General features: G+C 37.9%; 1 protein-coding gene across 2 annotated transcripts in view; it reads right to left on the bottom strand.

The window, feature by feature from the left end:
* Positions 1-24,176, bottom strand: part of SLC25A21 (solute carrier family 25 member 21) — a 486,988-nt gene that overhangs the window by 101,786 nt on the left and 361,026 nt on the right. For both annotated transcript variants that reach the window (XM_032871241.1, XM_032871242.1), the window contains exon 3: positions 21,078-21,161. In XM_032871241.1, the coding sequence (XP_032727132.1) occupies positions 21,078-21,161 (84 nt within the window). The remainder of the gene's footprint in view (positions 1-21,077; positions 21,162-24,176) is intronic.

Raw genomic sequence — 24,176 nt, 5'->3', positions numbered from 1 at the left:
AACCGGAGTAAAATACTCGTTGTGGGGATCAGTAAAGAACTAGAAAAAACTTGGCAAGAAGAAGCAAATCAAAGAAGGTCATGAAACATATTTATTTTATTGGGCTATGAAAAAAAATACAGACTCGGAAAGTGAATATGATGTAATCTCAAAGGAAAATAAATGGTTGACAGAGATGGAAGTGTCAATCAGCAAGCATCGAGGCAAAGGAGTAAAAAAAGTTCATGGCCAAGGCAAGTGTAGATAAAATACCACAGAGGCAACGAATGCATACAGTTAGGGGCAGGTGCATAGAGCGTTAACGAGGGAGTAGAAATGAGTAGGAAGTTGTTTCCTTGTTAGGGCCGTTCACTTTTCCATTTCTCTCCACGAGTGTTTTTATTTCCACAAAAGAAGAAAAAAATAACCATTACTTTCAATAAAGTTTTAATAACATGAATTGCAAGGAATCTTTTAACGGACACACAACACTAGTATGTAATACGCTTATTTCAGGGTTATTGGGAAGTATGATTATGTAATGAATTAAAAATTTAATTGCAGAGCTACTTATTGATGATGTTTGTAAACATCTCAGAAAATAAGGCTCTTGTTCAGGTAAGAAAAACTAAAGGTCTGTTTATGTCAATGATTCAGTACATGAAATTGACTAAAAAATATCAATAATATAAGAATCTCATAGATTTCAAATAATCTAAATTTTACTCACAGCAAGAATTTATGCATTTACTGCATATGTCTTTAGCATACACCGTGCTTGTATTATTGGAGGCCACTAGACCTTTCTGGTGAAAACTTTATTTACTATGACTTTGTGAATCAAGGGGAAATGAGCGAATTCCCAGGTCACCATATATGACGATAGCTTATTACGATCACTTTAAAGATACAATAAAAATAATCTATTTAAATTGTTTTTTGTTACAGGGGCTTTGAGGAAAACTGCCTTTTTATAAATAAAATTAGAACATGATTTTAAAATGCTGCTGAGTGGTATATAGCTTAGAAAATGATTTTAACTTTGTTCTTAAGTCCTAAGGATCGTAAATACGTGATCAGTTTGGTCAATTTAAGCTACAAGTAAACCAATTCCATTCTGAGCAAAGTTTTGCTTGGGGCAGGGTTTTGTTGTGTTGTGATTCCGTAGGTCAAGTTCTGAGTTCAGCTCCTTGGGGTGAGAGTACAGCATACCTGTACCACAATGCTGTTCACCTGGCAGAGCTTAACAAAGGTCCAGGCATCTTAAAGAAAGTGTAAAATAAAATGTGACTCACTTAGACTTAGCGTGTCATCAGAGGACTTTGGTTTTGGTTTCAAAAGAAGGATGGATTTATGAGAGGTTACTTGTTACCTCTAGATTTCTAGTTAGAGAAGCCCAAGACTGAGGAAGAGCTGATTTCTAAAACCGGGGATGGTGTAGGTCTGAGACACAGTGTGGATCCATGAAGCACCTGTGCAGTGTGAGTCACGTGCCTGAATGGAGCCCTTCTTGGGACAACGGTAGCTGCCAACTGTTTGCCACTCCAAGATTCCTGTCACCAACACAGAGGAGCAAGCAGGAGGCAAACTCACAGAGTAATTCAGACAACCACAGTGGTACCATAAACTCTGCCTGAAAACTCAGTAGGCAGTTCATGCAGACTGGCCTGGAGGGTGTGGGGAAGAAGAACAGATCTCCACAGATGCGGCGCGGTACGTACGTAATACTCTCAGAACAAGGGTAGCCTGAATGCCAAGGAGTCACGGGAAATATGACAAAGGAGGACAGTGGCGACTGATCAAGGGAGGAAATGCTTTTCCTTCTTCAAGTAGGGTTAGCACCATGTAAATCAAAGGAGGGCCTACAAGTCTCTAGGTTAGCTCTCAGAAAGAGGTAGTCAGTTGATGCTCTAGGAACACAATGAAAATGCCACAGACACTGTAACTGCCAATTTACTAGCAATCTCTGCATGATAACATATTGTAAGACTTTAAAACTGAACATAATAAAAAAATTAAGTCAGAGAATGACAAATACTGTGTAATCTCACTTATATGTGGAATCGAAGACAATAAACTCGTAGGAACCTAAATAAATAAATAAATAAAATGTGGACAATCATCACCACCATGGACATGACACAGAAAGGAATTAAGAATAAATTAAATCTGTTGAGGAATAAAATAGGAGTTCCTCTTAGTAAATAAATAAATAATATGTTATTTTCTTTTTTTAAAAAAGGATCAAGTCCATTTTTGAACAGAGTTAAAATTTTTAATCTAGTTTAGTTGACTTCAACAAACATTTATTGAATCTGATCTAAGACTCAAGCGCTATGTTGGGTCCCAGGGACATCAAGATAGCTGTGAAAGGATTCTGACCCTTGAATAGCTCACTACTGCCTGGTGGCGACCTGCTAATTAGCTTTATATACATACTTGGTGTAAAAGCCACAGCTGCTGCAAGATTCTGATAGCCCTGGAATTTCTCCGGTCTATTCACGTGTATGATACACAGCACTCTGGCACAAAAACCTTCGCGTCTCCACAGGGACATTTAGTTCTGGTGGAGAAATTGAGAACTGAGTTATGTGAATGTTCACGTATCGGCTTTGTCAGGAGATACACATTTTTTTTTTTTCCAAAGGGAAAGAGCTAGTGCGCTTTAGATAACTGCCTCGGGGTGCTGGAGGCAGCCAGTAAACCTGGTTTGCATTTCTAGCTGTGCAGCCGCTCCTTAGCAAGCAACCTTTAACAAGTTGCCTAATTTTTTTCTCCCATTTATTTTAATCAACCTAAAATAGGATCAGGACCCAGTGGGGGTGGGGAAGTGTGGTAAAGAGAGGAGAAGTGATAGCTAGGATAAGTTAGAGGAGTATAGAATTCTTTTTTTTTTTTTTTTTTGGAGGAAAGATGTAGAAAAAGATTTATGAGTGGGAATTATAGTTAATATCAAGTTTAAAAAAGTAAAGGGAAGTGACACTATTCTCACGATAATTTGGTGAACTATTTTTAATCTAACAGACCATTTCCAAATGGGTACTATCTCTACTTATAGATAGAATTGCTTGTTTTTCGAAACCTTTCAAATGTCTCATTTAAAATAAAGACAAAAATCTAATGTTATTGATATTTACTATAGGCGAAACTGAAAAACAATGTAACAGCTTAAAACCAGTTTAGAGCAGTCTGTCTCCCCTCCCCACCAACAATGATGAGGAATAACAAAAACAAGAAACAAGACCAAAGAAATTTAAGAGCTCTTCCCACAGGTAAGTTATAGGAAGACAGTTGATGTGGTAAGCAATGTGGTTTAGATTTTGCTTTACTGTTATCCAGAAAGTTTGCATGGCCCGTGTAAATTCTATCGCAACAAATCTCTGAACAGTAGCATCTTCCTCTTCAAGGTTTTACTTCCTTCAAAACCCCTGTCGTTAAACATAATTTGGGGGAGCGAAGGAGAAGGGAGTGAGCAGGGGCACAAATTAAGGGAAGAGCGTTAAAGAAATCAAAACAAAAAGTTTTAATGTAGTTGATCCCAAACCTTATTTGAAAAGTCTGAATAGGATGAAAAGGTTTTCTCTATTCACTAGTTTCTCTTAATCCTCAGTCCAAACATTTGCCCCAATAAACATTAGATTATTTTTATGTTAGCTATAAAGCTGTCAGTCCTCAATAAACAGATACACTCCTGGTGGTTTTACCTTTGCTGTCAAAGAATTGTCAATAGGCATACTGGCTCTCAAATTAAAACAAACACACAGGAAAAGATGTGTAAAATGGAAGCAGCAGAGTAACAGGAGGCTGCTGAGATCCTAACTAAATGATAGTCCAAAGAGAGGATGGTGATTAAAAGAAGCCCAGGATTCTGTGATATGGTCAATGTGTTGTTAGCGCCTTGCTGTCTCCTTAATGGAATGCTGTAATCTCGCCTACTCAGGTAAGCCAGACCCCTACTTTAGTGTGTCTCAATTAAATTTTATGTCCGATGTGTCCATTTGTTGTAGAAAAAGAAACAAGCTCAATGAAAGGGACACTTTGAAGATTTGTATTTCCTATGGGGACAGTTGACTTCTGTCTGGAAAGTCCCTTCAGAGTTTTTGTGGTTTGTTGTCCTGTGATTGAGAATGATTATACAAGAGATGTGAGGAGATATGGAGGTATGGGGAAAATACAAATCTATTTTCTGGTCAAATCTCTACCATTTTCTCAGTCTCTTTTCAAAGGATTTTTTTCCACCAGGGCTAATAGGATTGTGTGACTGAGACAATAATTATTTCTCATGCAGTTATTTCATTGCAGAATTAAGCTTTTAGAAAGCCAAAGCCGTGCCTTTTTAATGTACTCTCTGTGTTGCTTCCCAGAAGGCTGTGTATATACAGGTAGTCACTACATATCATTTGCTTGGTGAGTTACAAGTCTTCTTTTAAGGCTAGTAACAAAACAGCATAAATATAGAAAGGATATAGAAATCTGTTCTTAGCTGGGATAATGTTGTTTGCCCTCCATCTCTTATATCCAAAAGCTATGTAAACATTTTAGGGAATTGGGTCTAAAATCAGAGAGAAATTAAGAAATAGTTAATAAAGAGTCCACTATCACAAAAGGAGCTCTTAATTCTGTGCATTTTAATTCTGTCTGGAACGAGTAGCCTTTCTTTCTAGAAAGAAAAGGAACAAACAAGTAATCAAAGAAACAATGAAAGGGTCCTTTATATCGAAGGGTCCAAAACAAGAGATTAAAATAGGATGTGGGGCACTTAGAAACATAACCTGGTTGAACAAAGAGTTTGAGGAAAAGAGAGCTGAAGGCAAATATATTGGGAATCTTAAGGCCCTGATGAATACCCCCTTTGTTCTGTGTAATAAATGTATGATCTTCCCTGCCAAGGCTGAAAGAAATGGATTTCCCAAGGAATGTCCCATCACTGGAGAAGAGATCTGCCATCCAAAGCCATCATGCTCTGAGGAGGTGTAGCAAAAAAGATTAAACGTTTAAAACAAATGATGGGGTAAAGGAAGAAATGAAGACAGGGATGTAGAAAAGGTAAAATGTCAGAACCCTGAAAACGAGATCCACAAACATGAGAAGAGGAAACGGAGAGTGTCAACTTTAAACCTACATTTTGTATCTTGTGGCCTTGGGCGATTTGGAGTTCAAGGAGAAAGATGGGACACTCTGTTTATCATGGTCTTGTTTCTTATATGTCAAACATACATAACAGAGCCCATGCCAAATACATCAAGTAATATCCCATTGTCCAGTAGGAACATCTGCAAAGATGGAAAGGTTACATTACAAGAGGTGTTTAGTGCCTGTGCACATGACACCAAACAATCTGGCTTCTCAACTTTTTGTTTATTTTCTAAGATTTGCAACTAGCCAGTTGGCCAAAACAGAACAATTTATGTTTCTTAAAAGAGTATTTCTTTTAAAGTAATGAAGGGGTAAAGATCTAGACACAGATCTCAAGGGTTCAAATTCCTACAACCTATGAAACATTAGACAAGTTACATAAACATTTTGGCCTTGATTGATGCATCAGTAAAATGGGAAGAATAATGGCTCCTCCCCCATGGGTTGTTGTGAGAATACATGGAGTTTGTATATGTAAAGCACTTAGCAAAGCATCTGGCCCCTGGCAAATTATGATTATTTTAATTGTTTAAAGTGAATTTTTAAAAACTTTTATGATTTCTCTCAGCAAAAATTTTTGTTATTATTATTATTTTTGTACTTATTCAATCAGTGAATTACAATATGGAGTACCTACCACAACATAGTTGGACAAAACATGTTCCATCATATTTAAATATTTATAAGACAATTAACAAGTTACATGCTGACAAAAAAATCCACTGACTGAATTCTTATTTTTAGTTACAGTATTTTTCAAGATTTCCATTTAAGTCTTTAAAAACTGAAAGATTCATACCTCTGGTGAAATTCCCCATCTTTTACTTTTTTGAACATATTTATTGTATCTTTTTTAAAAAGTTCTTATCCATCAAACATAGAATTATATATGATCCAGAAATTTCATTTCTGCCTATATACTCAAAAAAGTTGAAAGCAGGGATTTGAAGAAATATTTGTACACCCATGCTCATAGTAACACTGTTCACAAGAGCCAAAGTGTGAAAACAACCCAATTGTCCACTGACATACGATGGATAAACACAATATGGTATACACATACGACAGAATATTAGTCAGTCTTAACAAGGGAAGAAATTCGGACACACACAACAGCACGGATGAAACCTGCAGACATTATACTAAGTGAAATAAGCCAACCACAAAAAGACAAGAGTGATTCCTTTGTACAAAGTACCTAGAGTAGTCAAATTCAGAGACACAGAAAGTAGAATAATGGCTTTCAGGGGCTGGGGAGCACAAAAGAAATAATAGGGAGTTACTGTTTAGTGAGAATAGAGTTCAATTTGGGAAGATGAAAACATTTTGGAGATGGATAGCGGTGATGATTTCACAACAAAGTGAAAGTACTTAATGTCACTGAACTGTATACTTAAACGTGGTTAAAATGGTAAATTTTATGTTATGTTACAACAATAAAAATTAAGTAAATTTAAAAATCACCATCTGATGATCCCCAAATTTGAGTCACTTATTGTTTTTGTTTGCCTTAATATTTGGTTCTTTTGTCTTTTCTTTCCTAAGACCCCGTGATATTTTTAACTGAATGTAGGGAATTGTGCATAAAACAATTCAAAGATCCACTGGATGATAGTATTTTCCCCCCAAAGAGGAATAAACATTCTCCTAACGAACAGATGGAATATGGCAGATCACTTTTATCTTGCTGAAGGTTGGACTTAGGCTTTGTTAGAAACAATGTGTTTATATTTTGCCCTCATTCCTAGGGCAAATTACTCCTCTTGGATGTGGACATTCTGAGTGTCAAATGAAAACCTGTTGTGTTAACCAGAACACCTCTACCTGGCTGGGTTTGAAGTCTAACCAGCATGCCTCCCCAGCATCATGGGACTGCTGAACTTTCTGTTCCTCTCTATAGCCTCTCAGCTTCTGGGGTTTGGTTTTGTTTTGCTTTTTGCTGGGTTTGTGGGAGTTTTTTCCTGTTCACGTGTAGCTTAGGAGTTGGCAAATGCATCCAGGGGAAACTGTATATGAACCCAAAGTTCACTTCTCTCTAGTTTCCCTCTTCTTTGGGAACTTTTGCTTCTCATGTCCCAGGCAGATGATAGGTCTGCAAGCCAATCTCCCACTCCTTGGTCTGAACTCCCTCTCCCAACCCATCCCAGAAGACTTAGCAAAGTATGGAAAAAGCCTGGATAAATATACAGCTCACTGAAGTAGGCTTCCTTCCCTCAGGTCTTGTAGCTCTTTGCAAGTTCTGCCTCCTTTGATGACTCTCTAATGCCTTCAAAAGTAGTTTTGTGTGTTTTGTCCAATGTTTATAGTTGCTTTCAGCAGGGCAGTTGTTCTGATACAAACTACTCTGATTGCTAGAACTAAAGGTTTGTTAATAGAGTCTTTTAAGATTCTAACTCTTCATTTACGTCTGATTATATTTTAAACATTTGCTTGCTTTTACTTTAATTCACCTTTTTACTGACCAGAATATTTGGTTTTTATTTATACTGTTCTGGGTCCCTGTGCTTATTAAACCCCAGGCAGGCAAGTGTCGTAAGTACAGTAGTAAAGATAGAACATTTTCTAAGCAACGGGGGTAGACTGTCTTCCCTTGGGTCTTCATCAGCCCTTCCAGTTTCCCTGTCTAAACCTCTCAATACCACCCGACAACACTTGTCAATGGTGAGTCCGCTGAATCTAAAAACTCAATGTCAAAAGCCAACTCACTGCCTTCAGACACCTTTGTGGCCCTTAAAAATATTCTACTATCTTCTGAGACTGTTATGAAGATGTTACTCTTCAGGAGATAGAGGCAAACTATCATCTGTAGAATTTTTGTCTTAATGATACCATCAAAATCATAAATTTGTCTTGGTATTTATTTAGATTTATTTAGATTTGACTATATTTTTTTTTCTATACTTAATGTGGCCAGAATAGCTTGAAATGTGAAACTAGTAATCATTCAGTGAAATTCAGAAAACATAACTTGGATGATGATTATATACAGAGAATCGTGTGATACACTTTAGAAGCCCCAAAGAGATTTTATCAGAGCTCCACACATTTAAATAATGGTGAATAGTTACAAATAATGAGCTATAATATAAAGTAATAATAATGGAACCAGTATTGTGTGCATACTTATACACCATCTATTATACTAAATGTTAGCAACACAGTACTGTATATACTACTAGCCCATGCAACAAATAAAGAAACTGAAGGGGGCACCTGGGTGGCTCAGTGGGTTAAAAGCCTCTGCCTTCAGCTCAGGTCATGATCCCAGGGTCCTGGGATCGAGCCCCATGTCGGGCTCTAGGCTCAGCAGGGAGCCTGCTTCTTCCTCTCTCTCTGCCTGCTTCTCTGCCTGCTTGTGATCTCTGTCTGTCAAATAAATAAATAAAATCTTAAAAAAAAAAAAAGAAACTGAAGTATAATGACATTAAGTAATTTGCCCAAGGTCTCCAAATTTATATGTTGGATTCTAAGCCAGGTCTCTTTGAAGAGAAATGTTGTTATGGACGAAGACGATTCCATAAGAGAACAGATAGAGAAAATTATTTCCATTTTGGGTAATGAGAGGAGGCCTTAAAGAGAAGGTAGCATGAAAATTGGTTATTTATGGATGATCAGAATTAACAGAGCTGGGCAAAAGGAAAAAAAAAATGCCATTCTGGGCTGATGAATATGCATGAGAAAATGCACAGAATAATGGTTTCAGGAGTTATAATTGGTCCAGAGGGCTTGACCGTAACATGTATGTGATGACACCAGGTAAGACAAAGCTCGAAAGATTCAAAAAGCAGAATGGAGAGCTCCAAACAAATACCATGTCAAGAGTCTCAGATGTGTTTTTGTGTATTTTTAATTACAATTTCTGTGGGTCAAGCACCTGGGCATAGGTTAGTAGTATGTGTCCCTGACTCAAGGTCTCTCATTGGATTGCAGTGAAACTCTCAGCTGGGCCTGTGGTCTTATCGGGCTCACTCAGGTGGTTGTTGGTAGGATTCAGTTCTGGGTTGTTAAACAGAGGCCCTCAATTTCTCATTGGAGATATATATATATCTCATATACATATATATATATATATATATAAAATATATAAAATTTAGTATAATATAAAATATTATGAAATAATTATATTTAAATATATAATATATATTTTTATACATATAAATTATATATATTTATATTTTAAAATTATATATATGCATATATATATATATATTATATATATATAAATAAAATCAGAGCTACCTTAAGTTCCTTGCCACTTGGGCTCCTCTGTCTGTAGGGGAGCTTACTCAAAAGGAATAAAATTCCAAGAAACCAAAAGAGCAAGAAGAATAAGAAGGGTCTACCAAGATGGAAGTCAGTTTTTTTATATACTAATGTCAAAGGTTATACCTCATCACTTCTGCCATATTCTCTTCATTGGAAGAGAGTCAATAAGCCTAGTTTAGAACCCTAAGAGACTATGGACTCTGGGAAACAATCTGAGGGTTTCAGGGGATGGGGTGAGGGGATGGGGTAGCCCAGTAATAGTTATTAAGGAGGGCATATGTTGTAATAAGCACTGGGTGTTATACGCAAATAATGAATCATGGAACACAACATCAAAAACTAATGATATACTTTATGGTGACTAACATAACATAATAAAAAAAATAAGCTTAGTCTATGCTTAAAAGAAGGGGATTATACAAGGACATAAATCCAAGGGGGCAGGGATCATCAGGGCCATCTTTGCGGCACCCTACAACATGGATCAATAGGAAATTATCAAAGATTTTTATGAATGTGAAAGTGACATAATTGGCTATCAGCAGTTGTTCACACAGAAGACTAGAAAGTCATTCAAAATTTCTCCTCACTCAACACCAGTATCTATTATTGAATCACTCCAAGGAGTTCAGTTGTCAGCATTTCCTCTTTCTAATGGTACATAAAATAATAGCACATCTTATAATCCCCAGTATCTCAGATGCCATGGAAAAGGATAGGAGCCCTGTGGTGACTTCTGAGACAGCAGTTTGTAAATACATGGTGTAGACAGAAGGCAGACCATGGGGATTAAGGAGTGAACAAGTGGTCAAGAAACATCTTTGTAATCTAACACAGATATGTCTCTACACATGAAGCCAGATCTCTAGTAATTGCTATGTTCTTGAACCATTGCTTAATGGATCACATTGCAATATTCTTTTGATTTTAGTTCCTTTATAAATAGTGCCAATTTCCGGAAATTTTATTATTTGAATTTGAAATGCATGTTGACCTGTTCACTGAAAACTATAAGAATACAAAATGGTAATGACACCAGAGCATGTCCTTTGTCTCATTTTGGTTCTTGATTCTTCTGATTTAGTTAAAGCTTTCTGTAACAAAATCAAAGAACTCATTCATCTTACACAAACTTACAAATTCTCTTTGACAGTTTCCAAAACTCATCTCAAACTTAATCTATTTTGTTACCACTGAGACTGGGTCTACATTAGAATTCCTGGTACCTAGGGCGTTGTTTTCCTGTAAATTCTCTGTGGCCAAAGAGACTTACGAACAGTATTTATCAGCAGGAGAACAAGGCCACTGGATATGGCTGCCATCTCATTTAGATTTTGATGACCACATAGTTTAACATTTATTACAGTCATATGATGATTTTTACCCCATCTGACAATTCATCCAAGAAACTTTGGTTAAATGCCTTATCTCATGTTTCATGAGGTTTTCCTGGTTCTTACTCAATATTCAAGTTGAGTTAGGCAAAGGCACTGACAAGTCAAATAAATAAGTTCATTCAGCGAGTCTTAACCTAAAACTGCATCCTTAACTTCTTTTGAACAGGGCTATGCCCAAAGGATTATGGACCTCTATCTTGGTCTCACACACTTCATCATACATTTTTAGCCCAACTTCATTCGTCCAAGATGTCATTTTAGGAAAAAGTGCACCTTTGTCTTCTTTGAGTCCTGATCTCAGGAACCCATCTATTATTCTGGGAATCTCACTAACCCCCCTGTCCCTGCTGAAGTTTGCTGGTTTGCAGAATGTAATCAACCACACCAGATGTTACCTTTCCCGGCCTCCCACCTCCTCCAGATGCTCTTCAGTCAAGTGAGATGACATATAAGATGTGCTTTGAACACTTACTGGGAACAGTGTAAATCTGAGGGTTGCTTCTATTATTACTAATGCCACTATGAAGTTATTGACAGAGCAGGGAGCATGATACAGGATGCAGAAGACCTCGGATAAACATTCACCCCAACAAACACCGGCTATGGGATCCTGGGCAAGTGCCTTAACATTCTTATCAGTTTCCTGACCAGAAAACTGGAGATCATACTCCCCACCTGTCTACTGTATTGCCAGGGTCCCTGTGAGCAGCAAGTGAGGTAAGACATGTGGACACACTTTACCAACAGTAAAGGGTCAAAATGGTACCAATGGTTTTGAATACAATCACTGTTATAACAAGTGTGTCCAAACCTTTTCCTTTCCTCCACTTTCAAACCACCTGAAATACCTGGAGGAAAGGTGAAGCTAAAGTCATGAGACTATAGACAAAAAATTCATGAACTAGTGACAAGAGCATTGTAATTGGGTGATGAAACAGATTTCCAAGTGGGAACTGAGTAGAAACTTAATCAAAATTAACAATCAGATTCTCTGGTAGTATCTGACTCATGGGACTTAGAAAATGTAGCAATTTAAACTATAAGCAATTCAATTTAGTTTAAATACATGTATATGTGCATGTATGGATAGATGGGTTTTGTCAATGCTTTTATCTTCTTAACAGTATTCTAGAATATTAAAAATCCATATGACCTTTTCTTTTCAAGGAAAATAAAATGAGATCAAATCTGTATACGGCCAGGAATAGAAGATGTTCCAACAGAAGACAGAAAGATGGAATTCCATGAAATCAGAGACGCTGGCTGAAATCAATGATGATGATGAAATATTATCTCCTGGGGCACCTGGATGGCACAGTTGGTTCCTGACTCTTGGTTTCAGTTCAGTTCATGATCTCAGGGTTGCAAGCTCAAGCCCTGGGTCTGACTCTGTGCTCAGCTGGGTCTGACTCTGTGCTCAGCATGGTCTACTTGGGACTCTCTCTCACTCTGCAAACTCCTCCCCGCCCCATAAAAATTTACTTCTTTAACTTATGTCAAATCATACCTAATTTATTTTCTTTCTTTTCTTTTTCTTTTTCTTTCTTTCTTTCTTTCTTTCTTTCTTTCTTTCTTTCTTTCTTTTTTTAAAGACAGACACAGAGAGAGTGCGTGCACAAACCGTGGTGGGGGCAAGGACAGAGACAGAATTTTACGCAGGCTGCACACCCAGCGTGGAGCCCCACATGGGGCTTGATGTCATAACCTGAGATCATGACCTGAGCTGAAATTGAGTGGGATGCTTAACCCACTGAGCCACCCAGGAACCCTTAACTTATTTTCTACAATAAGAGAATCAGACAAAGGTAGAAGAGTTTTTAGGAGATTTTCTTGTCTTTTTCATTTTCATCTGAAAACGTTCAGCTTAACAACCACTAGAAAAAGGATTAGGGTTTTGGGAAAGACATTTTTCTTCCCCAAGGTGACTGCATCTAGTTCATCAGAAGTCCAGAGTAAGTTAAAATAAAGGCTTGAAAATATTTCCAAGTGGACATCTCCCATTGACCATAGAATCCCCTCACCTCCCATTAACACGCTATAAAACATGGGGAATATCTGCTCGGGCTCTGAATTGAGACACTAACATTCCCTAAAGACAACTGCTTCCACCCAAACAACTGGTCCTCCTTTCCTTCTTGTCAGCACTGCGTGCTGGGAGAGGCTGTGTTTGGTCTCTTAATCAGGCCTTGCTGACGAGCTGACATCACTGCAAACGTTTTCACTTATTCTTTGGCAACACTTAAATCCTTGCCAAAGACCAGTCAGTAAGTCAGAAACTATTGTTAGTGAGAGGCTGGGGGAGTCAGAGTGTGACTGTCAGCTAGCAATCTATGGTGATGACAGGAGGGAAATCTAGGAGCTGAAACCATTTTAAAGGTCACTCTGTGGGCAGAACAAAAGACCTCTGACAGAGCTCTGGGACACTGGAAACATAAGGATGCTGCTATCTGAGCACTCGGGAAATTCATTATCCTCTCCCGGAGAGTAAAGACCACTTTACAACCCGGTACAGCTTAAACCAGCAGCTACTTGCCTTCGCAGCAGTATAGAATAATCTGGTAAAACAGAAATGCCAAATAATGTGCCAATGGTTCAACTTTCTGCTTTAAAAAAAAAATTCTTCTTTAGTATTTTTTTCCTTACCCTATATTCTTTCATCTTCCACCTTGAATTGCTAAATAATCAGAGTTTAAAGTGCTTAGCTGCATACTTTCTGTGAAAAGCTTAATTACATACATTTCACGTCTAAAATTTTACGAGTATAATATACTAAGGCATTGGTAAGCCATTTTTAAAAGGAACACAGATCATTCAGGAATAATAACCATATACCCATGCCTGAATTGAGATCATCTCTTTTTTTTTTCCTCTTTGCAAAATAGAAGAAGATTTGGAAGAAGAAAATGGCTCAGTTTACGGGATGCCATCATCTGGACCCAGGCCCACCATGTGTAAGACCTGCTGGAAGGATTTCCTAGAGTTTATTCTCCAAAATTTCACATCTTGTGTTACCTATTTCCTTATTCTTTTTCTCTCCCCCACCTAAATGGAAGACATTTGTTGTGCCATCATGAAGAAGCCCAGGCAGGCCAGGGCAGAACCCCGTAGTGTGGGAGCAAGAGCAGCTGGGGTGGTTTGCGTTCCTCCTTATCACCGCAGGAAAGCAAGGGAGAAGGATCTAATGCAGAGCACGGTAACCATAGTTCCTCAAACTGCCCTGGATATTTGAGAGCTGCCAAGAGAGTACATCATGAGTGTTCCTAAAACACACACACACACACACACACACACACACACGGTAATTCTGTGAGGTGATGGATGTGTTCGCTAACCTTATGGTGGTAATCAGTTTGCAATATATATGTGTATCAAATCATCACATAGTACACTTTAACCTTCACAATGTTGTATCTCAATAAAGTTGAAAGCAATCCCAAACAAGGAGGCACTCAAGGCAGGTCCAGCAGGTACCAGGAGGGGCCTCTTTGGTAAAACAAAAAGGTACCAGGACACTCACATAGAAGGCACAGCGGACATCTGGCACCCACCAAAGAATGGATGCACTTGGGTCCACCAGGCTTGCAAACCTAATCAATACCCAATGATTTACATACAGCTGATTTGCACTGCAAATTATCTGCTTTGGGGCCTGGGATACAGTCTGTAATCATCCATCTGGGCGAAAACTCTGCACTGGTTAAGTAGCAGTGAGTACACAGGGACCCACCACTCAGTTGTATGTGAACTCTGCTGGGTCTATATATCAGATAAAGAGGGACCAGCCCCAGGATCCAGGGAATGGTGGTGCTGAGAACCATCCACTCCACTCCAGCTTGGCAATACTGGGTAGATGAGTGGGTTTCTGTTGGATGAGAAGTGGGGAAGAGAGAAGAGAGAAAAAGCAGCAGCAAGTATGGGGCCTTGTGAAATTGGAACCTGGCTTAGGTGGAGAGGAAGCCTACTGCTCAAGGAAGCGCGCCATTCCTGGGACAAGTCAGCACCTCCACTGTCTCTTCAAGTCCAGCACTTGCCCTCCCTTCCACGTGAAAGTGAGGGGCTTTCCAGAGGCCGCCCAGGGGGTCTTCTTAAGGGGCAAAAGTCTTTCTATTTAGAGGCAAGGGTGCTTTCGAATCACCTGTCCAGGTTACATTAGGTAAACCATGTTTTTAAAAAAAGTGGACCTACTAAGACACCAAATTAAGCCAAGGATCTTGGAGTCGGTCCACCTGTAAAAAGAAAATGTCCAAATCTTACCAGGTTGTTGTTGATTTTCAGTTGTAGACGTCCCGTTTCCTTTGTTTGTGTCACAAGCCACTCATTCCCCTTCTTAATGAAAACAAGAGGGAGTGATTATACCTCCTGGGGCTGTGCCATTTATGCCGTCTGAAAGGCACTTAAACGAGTGGCACATTATCTCACACATCTGGAGTTTACCAAATTAGCCAATTATGCTGGAGCTCATAAAACGAGGCCTTAAATGTCATTTAACTAGAAAATATTATAATCACCAAGTGGTCTGATTGTAAGATGATACTTGGGGCAGCATCAGTGGTTACAGAAAACAAATCGTGAAACAAAAAACACAGTTCAAATGCCCCCCAAATGCAACCACATATTTTCTACAGTAATACTTTCTGAAGAATACCATATTTCTGAAGGCACCAGCAATCAACATGTTTCTCATTTGAGACTAAGTCTCATCCGACCTAGTTGTTTCCGAGTTATTTGCCTTGGGCAAACCAATGCCCATGAATTTTTCTCCTAAGAAAACTGAGAAACATGCAGGATGAGAGCAGACTGATGGAAAACCATGAACTTATCAGAGATATGGAGCCCTCTGTAAGGGATGGGACAATCACCAGATTAAGGGTCTTGACTTCTCTGAGGTTTGGGGTGCTGTCTTGGAGTTGACAAGATTCGGGTTAACTGAACATATATGGTCTCCCAGGGCTTTCATATTTTATTTGCAGAAAGAGATGAAAGCTGCTTTAAATTGCTATGTGATTTGAGGGTAGGAATACCACAAGTTTTAGAATAGTTAAAAATTAGGGGTTTACAGCCACTACTCTCACATTGTCTTCTTTTCATTTAATATATAACAAAATTCGGTGTTTAGTAAAAGGTGATGTAATATAAGGGGAAAACCATGATATGCCACTAGTACCCGTGTGACTTTGGGCAAGTGATTTAACTTTTCTGATCTTCCGTTTCCGCATACAAAATAGAGACATAATGTTATGTTGTGCTGAGAATAGTGTTATGTTGGAATCATGTATGAAAAGGTCCCCAGCATCATGCTTATTACACTAAAAAAAATTAGTTTTACATCTTTCTCTACCTATGTCACCAGAATATCTTAAGTTCTGTTTTATTCTTTTTCCTCTTTGTTTCAGCAAGAATGGTCAGAATCAGGAGAGTGAGGGGACAGGCAGCCCTGGTTATACATTAGCATAATTTACAACCCCCTCACCCTTCTGTGCCCATCTCCATCACTCTTTTTAGAGCAACAGGTACAAAAGAGACTAGAAAAACTTTCAGGAGATACTCTGAAGCAGGAGGAAGGAAGATGCGATGCAGAAACACAGGGTAAGTGGAGATAGCAGCTGCTACTTGACGGGACAGTTTACAAAATGAAACTAATTGGTTTTAAAGGAACCTGATCAACTAGGCTAAATATGTCTTCTGGGCTCACTGTTTCAGTAGATGGACCTATGGGTTTATTTTTGCCAAACCAGAATAAGATGAAAAAATCATGGTGACAATGGAGGACTCTTAACAGTGACAAATACTTTGCCTCTGAGTTCTCTCTTCTCCATTAGACAAAACAACGATGGCCTCTTTGATAAAAGTTAACTAAGTATGAAGATTCCATATAATAGAAATCCTTGCTAAGCATTTGGAATGCATTTTTTGGGGGGGGGTTGGGGGGTAAAGCTGTCTTTCATTAAGTAAAATATATCGATACTTTTGCTTCTTTTTTCTTTAAAAAAATTTTTTTTATGCTTTTGCTTCTTAAAAGAACCTTAAAAGTGGTTAAGAAACTTGGACCCATGTATTTGAGCCACTGTCTCTTGTAAACATGAATTCTGGGCAGAGAAGTGGGGAATTGCATTTCTCAGAATGGTGAGGAGTACCCTTCACTTTCTTACAGCAGGGAGGGAAATGGGAGACTGTGAGGATGTTGAGAATATGATCAGACTTTAATGTTCTTAAACAACAGAGAAGAAATAGCTTTCAAAACCTTTAACTTGGGGGATATAGGAAAAACCAGGAGAGATGAATTGTCTTAACTATGCTAATAGTCAAACTGACTTGCACTGTGTTCCTGCAGCCACAGACCAGACTGGCCTGGATGCACCTGAGTGAGAAAAATTTCTTTGAAAGCAGAGGGTACTCTAAAAGCTAAATAAGAAAATCAAAAGGAACTGCTTTCACTAGGAAAAAAAATTCAACACAACATGTGCTAAAAGGCTTTTCTTTTTTCTTCTTAACACTATGGAATTTTTAACATTTTTTTAAACATATGAAGTATTCTTGCTCTGTATCACAAATAATAGGAGATTTTTCTTTTGTATTTTTACAAGTACTTCCATCTCTGAGACTAGAGCTCTCCAGCTTTGGGCTAATAACATGTCCAGATTGAAAGGCATTACAGAAAGAAAGTCAATTTTCTCTAGAAGCAATTATACATACAGTCTAGGAAAAGGCCAGTTTTACTAAGCAAGGACCACCCATGCTGTATGTTTGTTGTATTACTTGATATCAAAGCAGAAACATCAAATTCTTCCTAACACACATGAAATAAAGAGCCTGGCTAAGGAACTCCCACATCCAATTCAGAGGTATCTGTTACAGCATACAGAACTTGGCAATGCTGCTACTACCATTTTACTGGAAAGGGACACTGCTATTGACTATATAATGCACTATGATTTCTTTAACTTTATATATATTTTGGGTAAAATGAGCATGATTTTGATCCTAGTTGTCATAGACGCAAGTATATTCTTAATGGATGGTACTTAGGTACCATATCATCAGAGTAATAGCAAGAATTTGCTGATTCTTTGTCATTAGTCTACCTGAAAATATTTAATCACGATTATCATGATTATTATCATAACTTCAGAGGGGGTGGTCAATACAAGAATTATCATCTCTGTTTCGTTTTGCCTCATTATGATTTTGATGTAATGACTTGCATTCATTTAACGTGTACTTACTACTCAGTGCTAAACACAGTCATGGGAGAGACAGAGCTAAATGAAAAACGGCCCTTAGGACAGTATGTTCTTGGGGTGGGAGAGAGGAGACAGACAGAAAATAGCCACAGTAGATTGAGAGATAGATGCACACCATATTTTGCATAGCATGTAAGAATGCTTAAAAAAGCATGTAGTAGAGAAAAGATGGTCAGAGAGAGAGAGAGAGAGAAATGTGAGGGCATCCTTGAAAGAGGAGAGATGGTTTCCTCTGTGGACGAAGGGGTTGTTTCTGCAGGAATAAGATAACGACCAGTACGCAAAGGTATGAGAATGTGAGCAGATCTGTTGGTCTTAGATCTGTGTACGGCAAATGAGCCCGGAGAAGAGGGGAGGGCCATAGCAGGACGGGTGCTGTACCATAATAAGAAGTTTAGGCTTTCTGGGTGCCTGAGTGGCTCAGTCAGTTAAGCGTCTGCCTTCTGCCCAGGTCATGATCTCAGGATCCTGGGATTGAGTCCCACATCAGGCTCCCTGCTAGCGGGCAGCCTGCTTCTCCCTCTGCCTTTGCCCGTCCCCCTGCTCATGCTCTCCCTCTCTCAAATAAATAAATAAAGTCTTTTTAAAAAAATGAAAGAAAGAAAAGAAGTTTAGGCTTTCTTTTTTTTTTTTTTAAGATTTTATTTATTTATTTGACAGAGATCACAATCAGGCAGAGAAGCAGGCAGAGAGAGAGGGGGAAGCAGGCTCCCTGCCAAGCAGACAGCCCGATGTGGCGCTTGATCCCAGGACCCTGGGACAATGACCTGAGCCAAAGGCAGAGGCTTTAACCCACTGAGCCACCCAGGCACCCCAGAAGTTTAGGCTTTCAACTGCAGGGCATAATTTTATATATTACCCAAATACTCCAAAAGTGAATGTTTTAAAACAGTACGATATGACATAGAGATAGATAAACCAATGAAACAGAATAAGAAATGGAGAAACAGAGTAGAAAATTTCAATGATCTATTTGTGGAAGTTTAATATACAAAAAGCTAGCATTGCCAATAAGGGAGCAAAAGAGATTTTTCAACAAGTGGTATTTGGACAACTGATTGACCATTTGAAAATAAAAATTTAATTCCTATATGCCACACGGTGCATTATAAAAATTCTCAGATGGGTTAAAGATTTAAATGTAAAACATACCAGAAGAAAATGTTTATAATCTTGGGGTTAGAAGATATCCTTCTTTCTTTCTTTTTTTTTTTTTTTAAAGATTTATTTATTTATTTTTTATTTATTTGACAGACAGAAATCACAAGTAGGCAGAGGCAGGCAGAGAGAGAGGGGGGAAGCAGGCTCTCCGCCGAGCAGAGAGCCCGATGCGGGGCTCGATCTCAGGACCCTGAGATCATGACCTGAGCCGAAGGCAGAGGCATTAACCCACTGAGCCACCCAGGCGCCCCGATATCCTTCTTTCTAATGTACAACAAAGTCAGATATCACAAAGGAAAAGACAGATAGGATCACCAAACCACAATCTTCAAAAATGACAAGGTTCTGAAAGGTGTAAGGTACTACAGCTCTAAGATAAATGACAAGGTGGGAGAAATATTTGTAAATCTATGTCACAGTTAAAGAATTAGTACCTACAATATATACTGAGCTCCTATAAATCTAAAAAATCTAACCCAAGAAAAATGGGCAAAGAGCACAAATAAAAAATTCATGAAAGAAATGATATCTCATGGTTACAAAAGTATGTTCAATCCCAGTTATAATCAAAAGAATGCTTGTAGACAATTTTATTTTTCACCTGTTAGATTATTAATAGGAGACACATATGGGTGACAGATATACCAAATAATGATTGATAATGTCCAGTGTTTGTGAGGGTGTGGAGAAATGAGAACTCTCAAAAACTGATACTTTCTAGAAGATAGTTGGTTAATATTTATAATATAAGATGTGTATATCATTTGATCCTGTATGTCCATAGCTAGCAACTTATTTTATAGAAAAAAATCTATATGCACATAAATATGAAAAAATAGTATAAGGATATTTATTGCACCATTTGTAATAGTGAAAACCTGCAAACAACCTAGTGGTCTGCCAAAAGGATTAATTTAATAGACTGCAGCATGTAGATACAAAAATTACTATGGTATTATTAAAAATATATATATTGTCATGGAAACAAATCCATGACATATGTTTAGCTGAAATAAACAACTGGTAGAATAACATTCATAGTATAATCTGCCAAAAGAGGCAGTGAACTATGGAGGTGAGGAGGATGGGCTTTGAGGTCAAACAGACCTGGATTTGAGTCCTAGTTCCATTATATATCAGATATGTGAAAATGACTAATTCCTTTGAGTCTTCATTTGGTTTCTTCATTTGTCCAACTGGAGTGGGTTCTAATAGAACCTACCCCACAGAGTCATAAGGAGAATTTCTAGCACACAGCAGAGGCTAAGTATATACTAGTTATAATTATTACTGTTACCATTTTTTGCATACTTATTATTTTCAACCAATTCTCTTATGAAAACAACTTCAAAAAGCAAATCTAATATCCTTTGGAAAATTGTGCTGGAAAGAGTCTTTAACCAAAACTATACATCAAAGACACTTTTAGCTTATGTAAAAAAAAATTCTGTTTATTTGATCATCTAGTAGATAGGATAACAAGTCTGACACATCAATTTTTGATATAGTTCTGTTTTGACTGAATATTCATAAGCTACAATGTAAATACGGAACACATTTGGACACTACAGTCAAGAATCAAAATAAAGAACTATTACCTTTAGATAGCTGCTGTTATGAGAACTTTAAAAAATCTCAATGGCACAAAATAAAAATCATCTTCTAATCAGCAAACTGATTATTAATATCATTTTGTGGTAGTTCTTATGTATACATACTTAATTTTCAATTGTGTTATCAGGAAAAACACACCAAAAAGTGGGAAGGCACCCTTTTAAATACTTTTCTCTAATAACAGTAGGAAAATGAGCCATTCAAAATGAGAAAAACGTGCTATGTAATAACATGTCAAATGCCTAGATCAACATAGAGTTCATACACAAAGAACCATACATACCCTTCTATTCGGAAAATCGTTCGAAAGCTGTCTCCCAAGCTTTTATAACTGTTTGGATCGGTTGCACATCTCTGAATCTGGAACCTAGGGTAAAAGAAAAAATCAAACAACAACAAAAAGATCCAAGTTAAGAATTTTGCCAAATGGCTTTCCCCATTTTTCAGTCTTAGGACACTTAGCCTTTTCAGGTTAACCTAAAATATTCTGGGTTTTGCTATAGATTCTATTGATTTATTTGCCTTCTACAATCTTAACCTTATTTTTGTAGACTTTAAAATTATATTCTTCTGTACTTAAATAGAAACTATAGAAAGAGTTTTTTCATCTGTTTCTTAGCCAGGCAGATGCACCCTGAGGCATGTGTGCCTTTTTCTTTTTATGAAAAGCATACACAGATGTCATAGATTGTTTTACTGTATAATTCAGAAATCTGAAGGTGCATATGAAACAAATAAGTAGCTCTATTTCTTATCTTAATTAGTGCCCCCTTGATGGTAATTTAATACAAAGGTTAAAAATACAGAGCAGCTAATATGGCCTAACTTTGATCGTGATTGTGAATTTGGAATTCATCCTGGCAGACAGGAACCTGTGCTTAGAGCAAGAGTTGCAGCTGTGTTGTGGTACAGTTTACAATCCCTACTTCTCCTTCATGATGGAGCAGAGCTGGTCATTACGTTCAGGCTTCCTGAGTTTTCACAGAAGCATATAGTTTGGTGCTCAGTAAAAACGTACCACATTTTAGAAAGCAAAATTCTTTTTTTTTTCTTCTTCTTTTTGGTTAGGAGCATGCATCTCAGGGCTCTCGCCTTTAACATTTGGGAGTTTCCCAACGTGAGAGTCTTAACTTGCTCATTGTGTATTTTTACTCCGGGGTTTGTTTCTAATGAGATTTATGACAAGGACTCTCATTCCCCTACACCCCAGTTGTTCTCCATTTGGGGGTTTCTTTAGTCTCCTCGCTATTTGTGTTTAACTCCCTTGTCCCAATTCTGAGTTAAGGCCCCTCTGTTCTTCCTTCCACAGTTTTACTAAAAATTTTTAAAAGAATGCTTCCAAAAACACCTCTTCGATCGTCTACTTTAAGATGCTTTTCTCAGATTGTTGGATTTATAATACAAACACTTCTACCTCTAAGAATGATGTGTTTTATGGGTTCTAGGCCCCAGGGAATTATGCTGAAAACTGACATATATATCACAGAAAAGAGTGAATATTTTGCTTTGATTGAAGGCAGTTGGGCATATGAATGGAATATATTATAAAACTGGAAAGTGAGGCTGGATTATATTTGATTTTGTAGGGAGTCACTGAACATAACTGTGCAGGAGGGTAGCCATTCTGAGAAGAGGAAGTTGAGGATCCCAGCACAGTTCTTCCAGCAGAACACACACAAATACCTACAAAAAATATTTACTGCCTGATTGGGTGGATTGGAATGGGAGTCTGGAGGGTGGAACATCATGAAGCGGTATAATAATCCTGGTGGAGATAATGCCTGAACATCAGGGGAGGCAAGAGGAATGTAAAGAAAGGGGTAAGCTTGTTGGGTAATTCCTTTTCTTTTTAAATATATGCGTGTGTGTGTGTGTGTGCACATGCGCACACGCATGTGTGTGTTTTATGATACATTCAACATGACACCTTCTTGATCCTCTTCAACCCACCAAGCAATATTCTACTATTGCCAAAATTTAAAATGTCATAAATGCTCATCTTCACAATGGTTTTGTTCATCAAATTTAAAACTCCATTAGCATGATCATTTTTTGAAGGTTAGTTTTTAGATAAGAACTATATCTCTAAGATTTGAATTGTATTGAACTCATCAGAAGATCATGGACCAAGACAGCTCACTCATTTAAACTGTTCCGGATCTAGAGGTACATTTGGTGTTGGCATAACCACTGGCCCAGAAGGCTGAACAAGCAGTTCTGTCTAGAACCAAGAACATGATTTTATGGTCAGGTAGATGGACCATGTTTGGTATTTCTGGACTACTGCATATAGGTGAGATAACTCGGTACTTTGACTACACATGAATTAACACTAAACCCAAAATAGTACAATGAGAAAACGACATGTACACCTACACAACAAATAACTTTGCATAAAATTTGTTTATACTACAAATAACAAACAGCATAGGGAGTGATTTCCAAAATATGATGCTAATTCTTGTGAGAAAAAGAATCTCCAACTCTGCATTTCCATATTTGTAAGGTATATTCACTGCTAAGGAAGAAACATTTTCGTACGTTCTTAGTTGGGAAGTCCAACATTATTCTCTAACTGTTCTTTTATGAAAATAATTTAAAATAGTTTTATATATTATCAAAGTATTACATGGTCATAGATTTTTCTCATAATATCTGTAAAATTTTCATTAAGTTCACTTACCTCCATCAAATTCCTTTCTAGATACTTTTTCCCCAAATTACCAAGTATTCTTTAAAATAATTGTCATATGAAATGAGGTCTACAGGTTAAAAAAAAAAAAAGCTCAGAGCATTATCTTCACTATCAAAAGTTGCAATAAATAAGTAAATGAGAACAATAATTTACAATATAAAGAAAAAGATCCAAAATGTCAAGTAGCACCAGTATCAAATTGCCCAGGTGTTCATCAGAGGGAGCAATTACTGCTCTCTGCAGAGGGTCAGGAAGGACTTCAGGAAGGAGAAGGGATTTGAGCTGGTCCTGTAGGATTCAGAGGCAAAAAACGAGTAAGCAGGAGAAAGCACTCCAGGTGGGGAAATGAGAGAAACAAAGTCCAGGGAGGAACAGTTGTCCTTTGAAGAGAAGTGAAGAAAGAGATCCCCCACCATGGCAGCATCCCACATTTCCTTCAGGTGTGAAGAAAACCTGCTGTGGCATTCAGTTGCTCAGGTGCGTGGAGACCTGAGTGGGTTGGGGGAGGAAATTAATGAGATAAAATTGAAAATCCCAGTAGAGACCATGTGACCTCTTCCTGCTCCTCAGCGGAGTACTTCAGTGAAATCTTCATGGCTATCTCCCAGTGATGTGACTCCGGTCCTAGAAGGGTCAGCAGAGGGACCAAAGCAAGTACATCCCAATGCTTAGAAAAATGACCTTAGC

The sequence above is a fragment of the Lontra canadensis genome, unplaced genomic scaffold, assembly GCF_010015895.1.
Source record: "Lontra canadensis isolate GAN:19392208 unplaced genomic scaffold, GSC_riverotter_1.0 scaffold42, whole genome shotgun sequence".
NCBI classification, from domain to species: domain Eukaryota; kingdom Metazoa; phylum Chordata; class Mammalia; order Carnivora; family Mustelidae; genus Lontra; species Lontra canadensis.
Note: the sequence above shows the minus strand (reverse complement) of the source record. Positions and strands in the feature narration are given on the sequence as shown.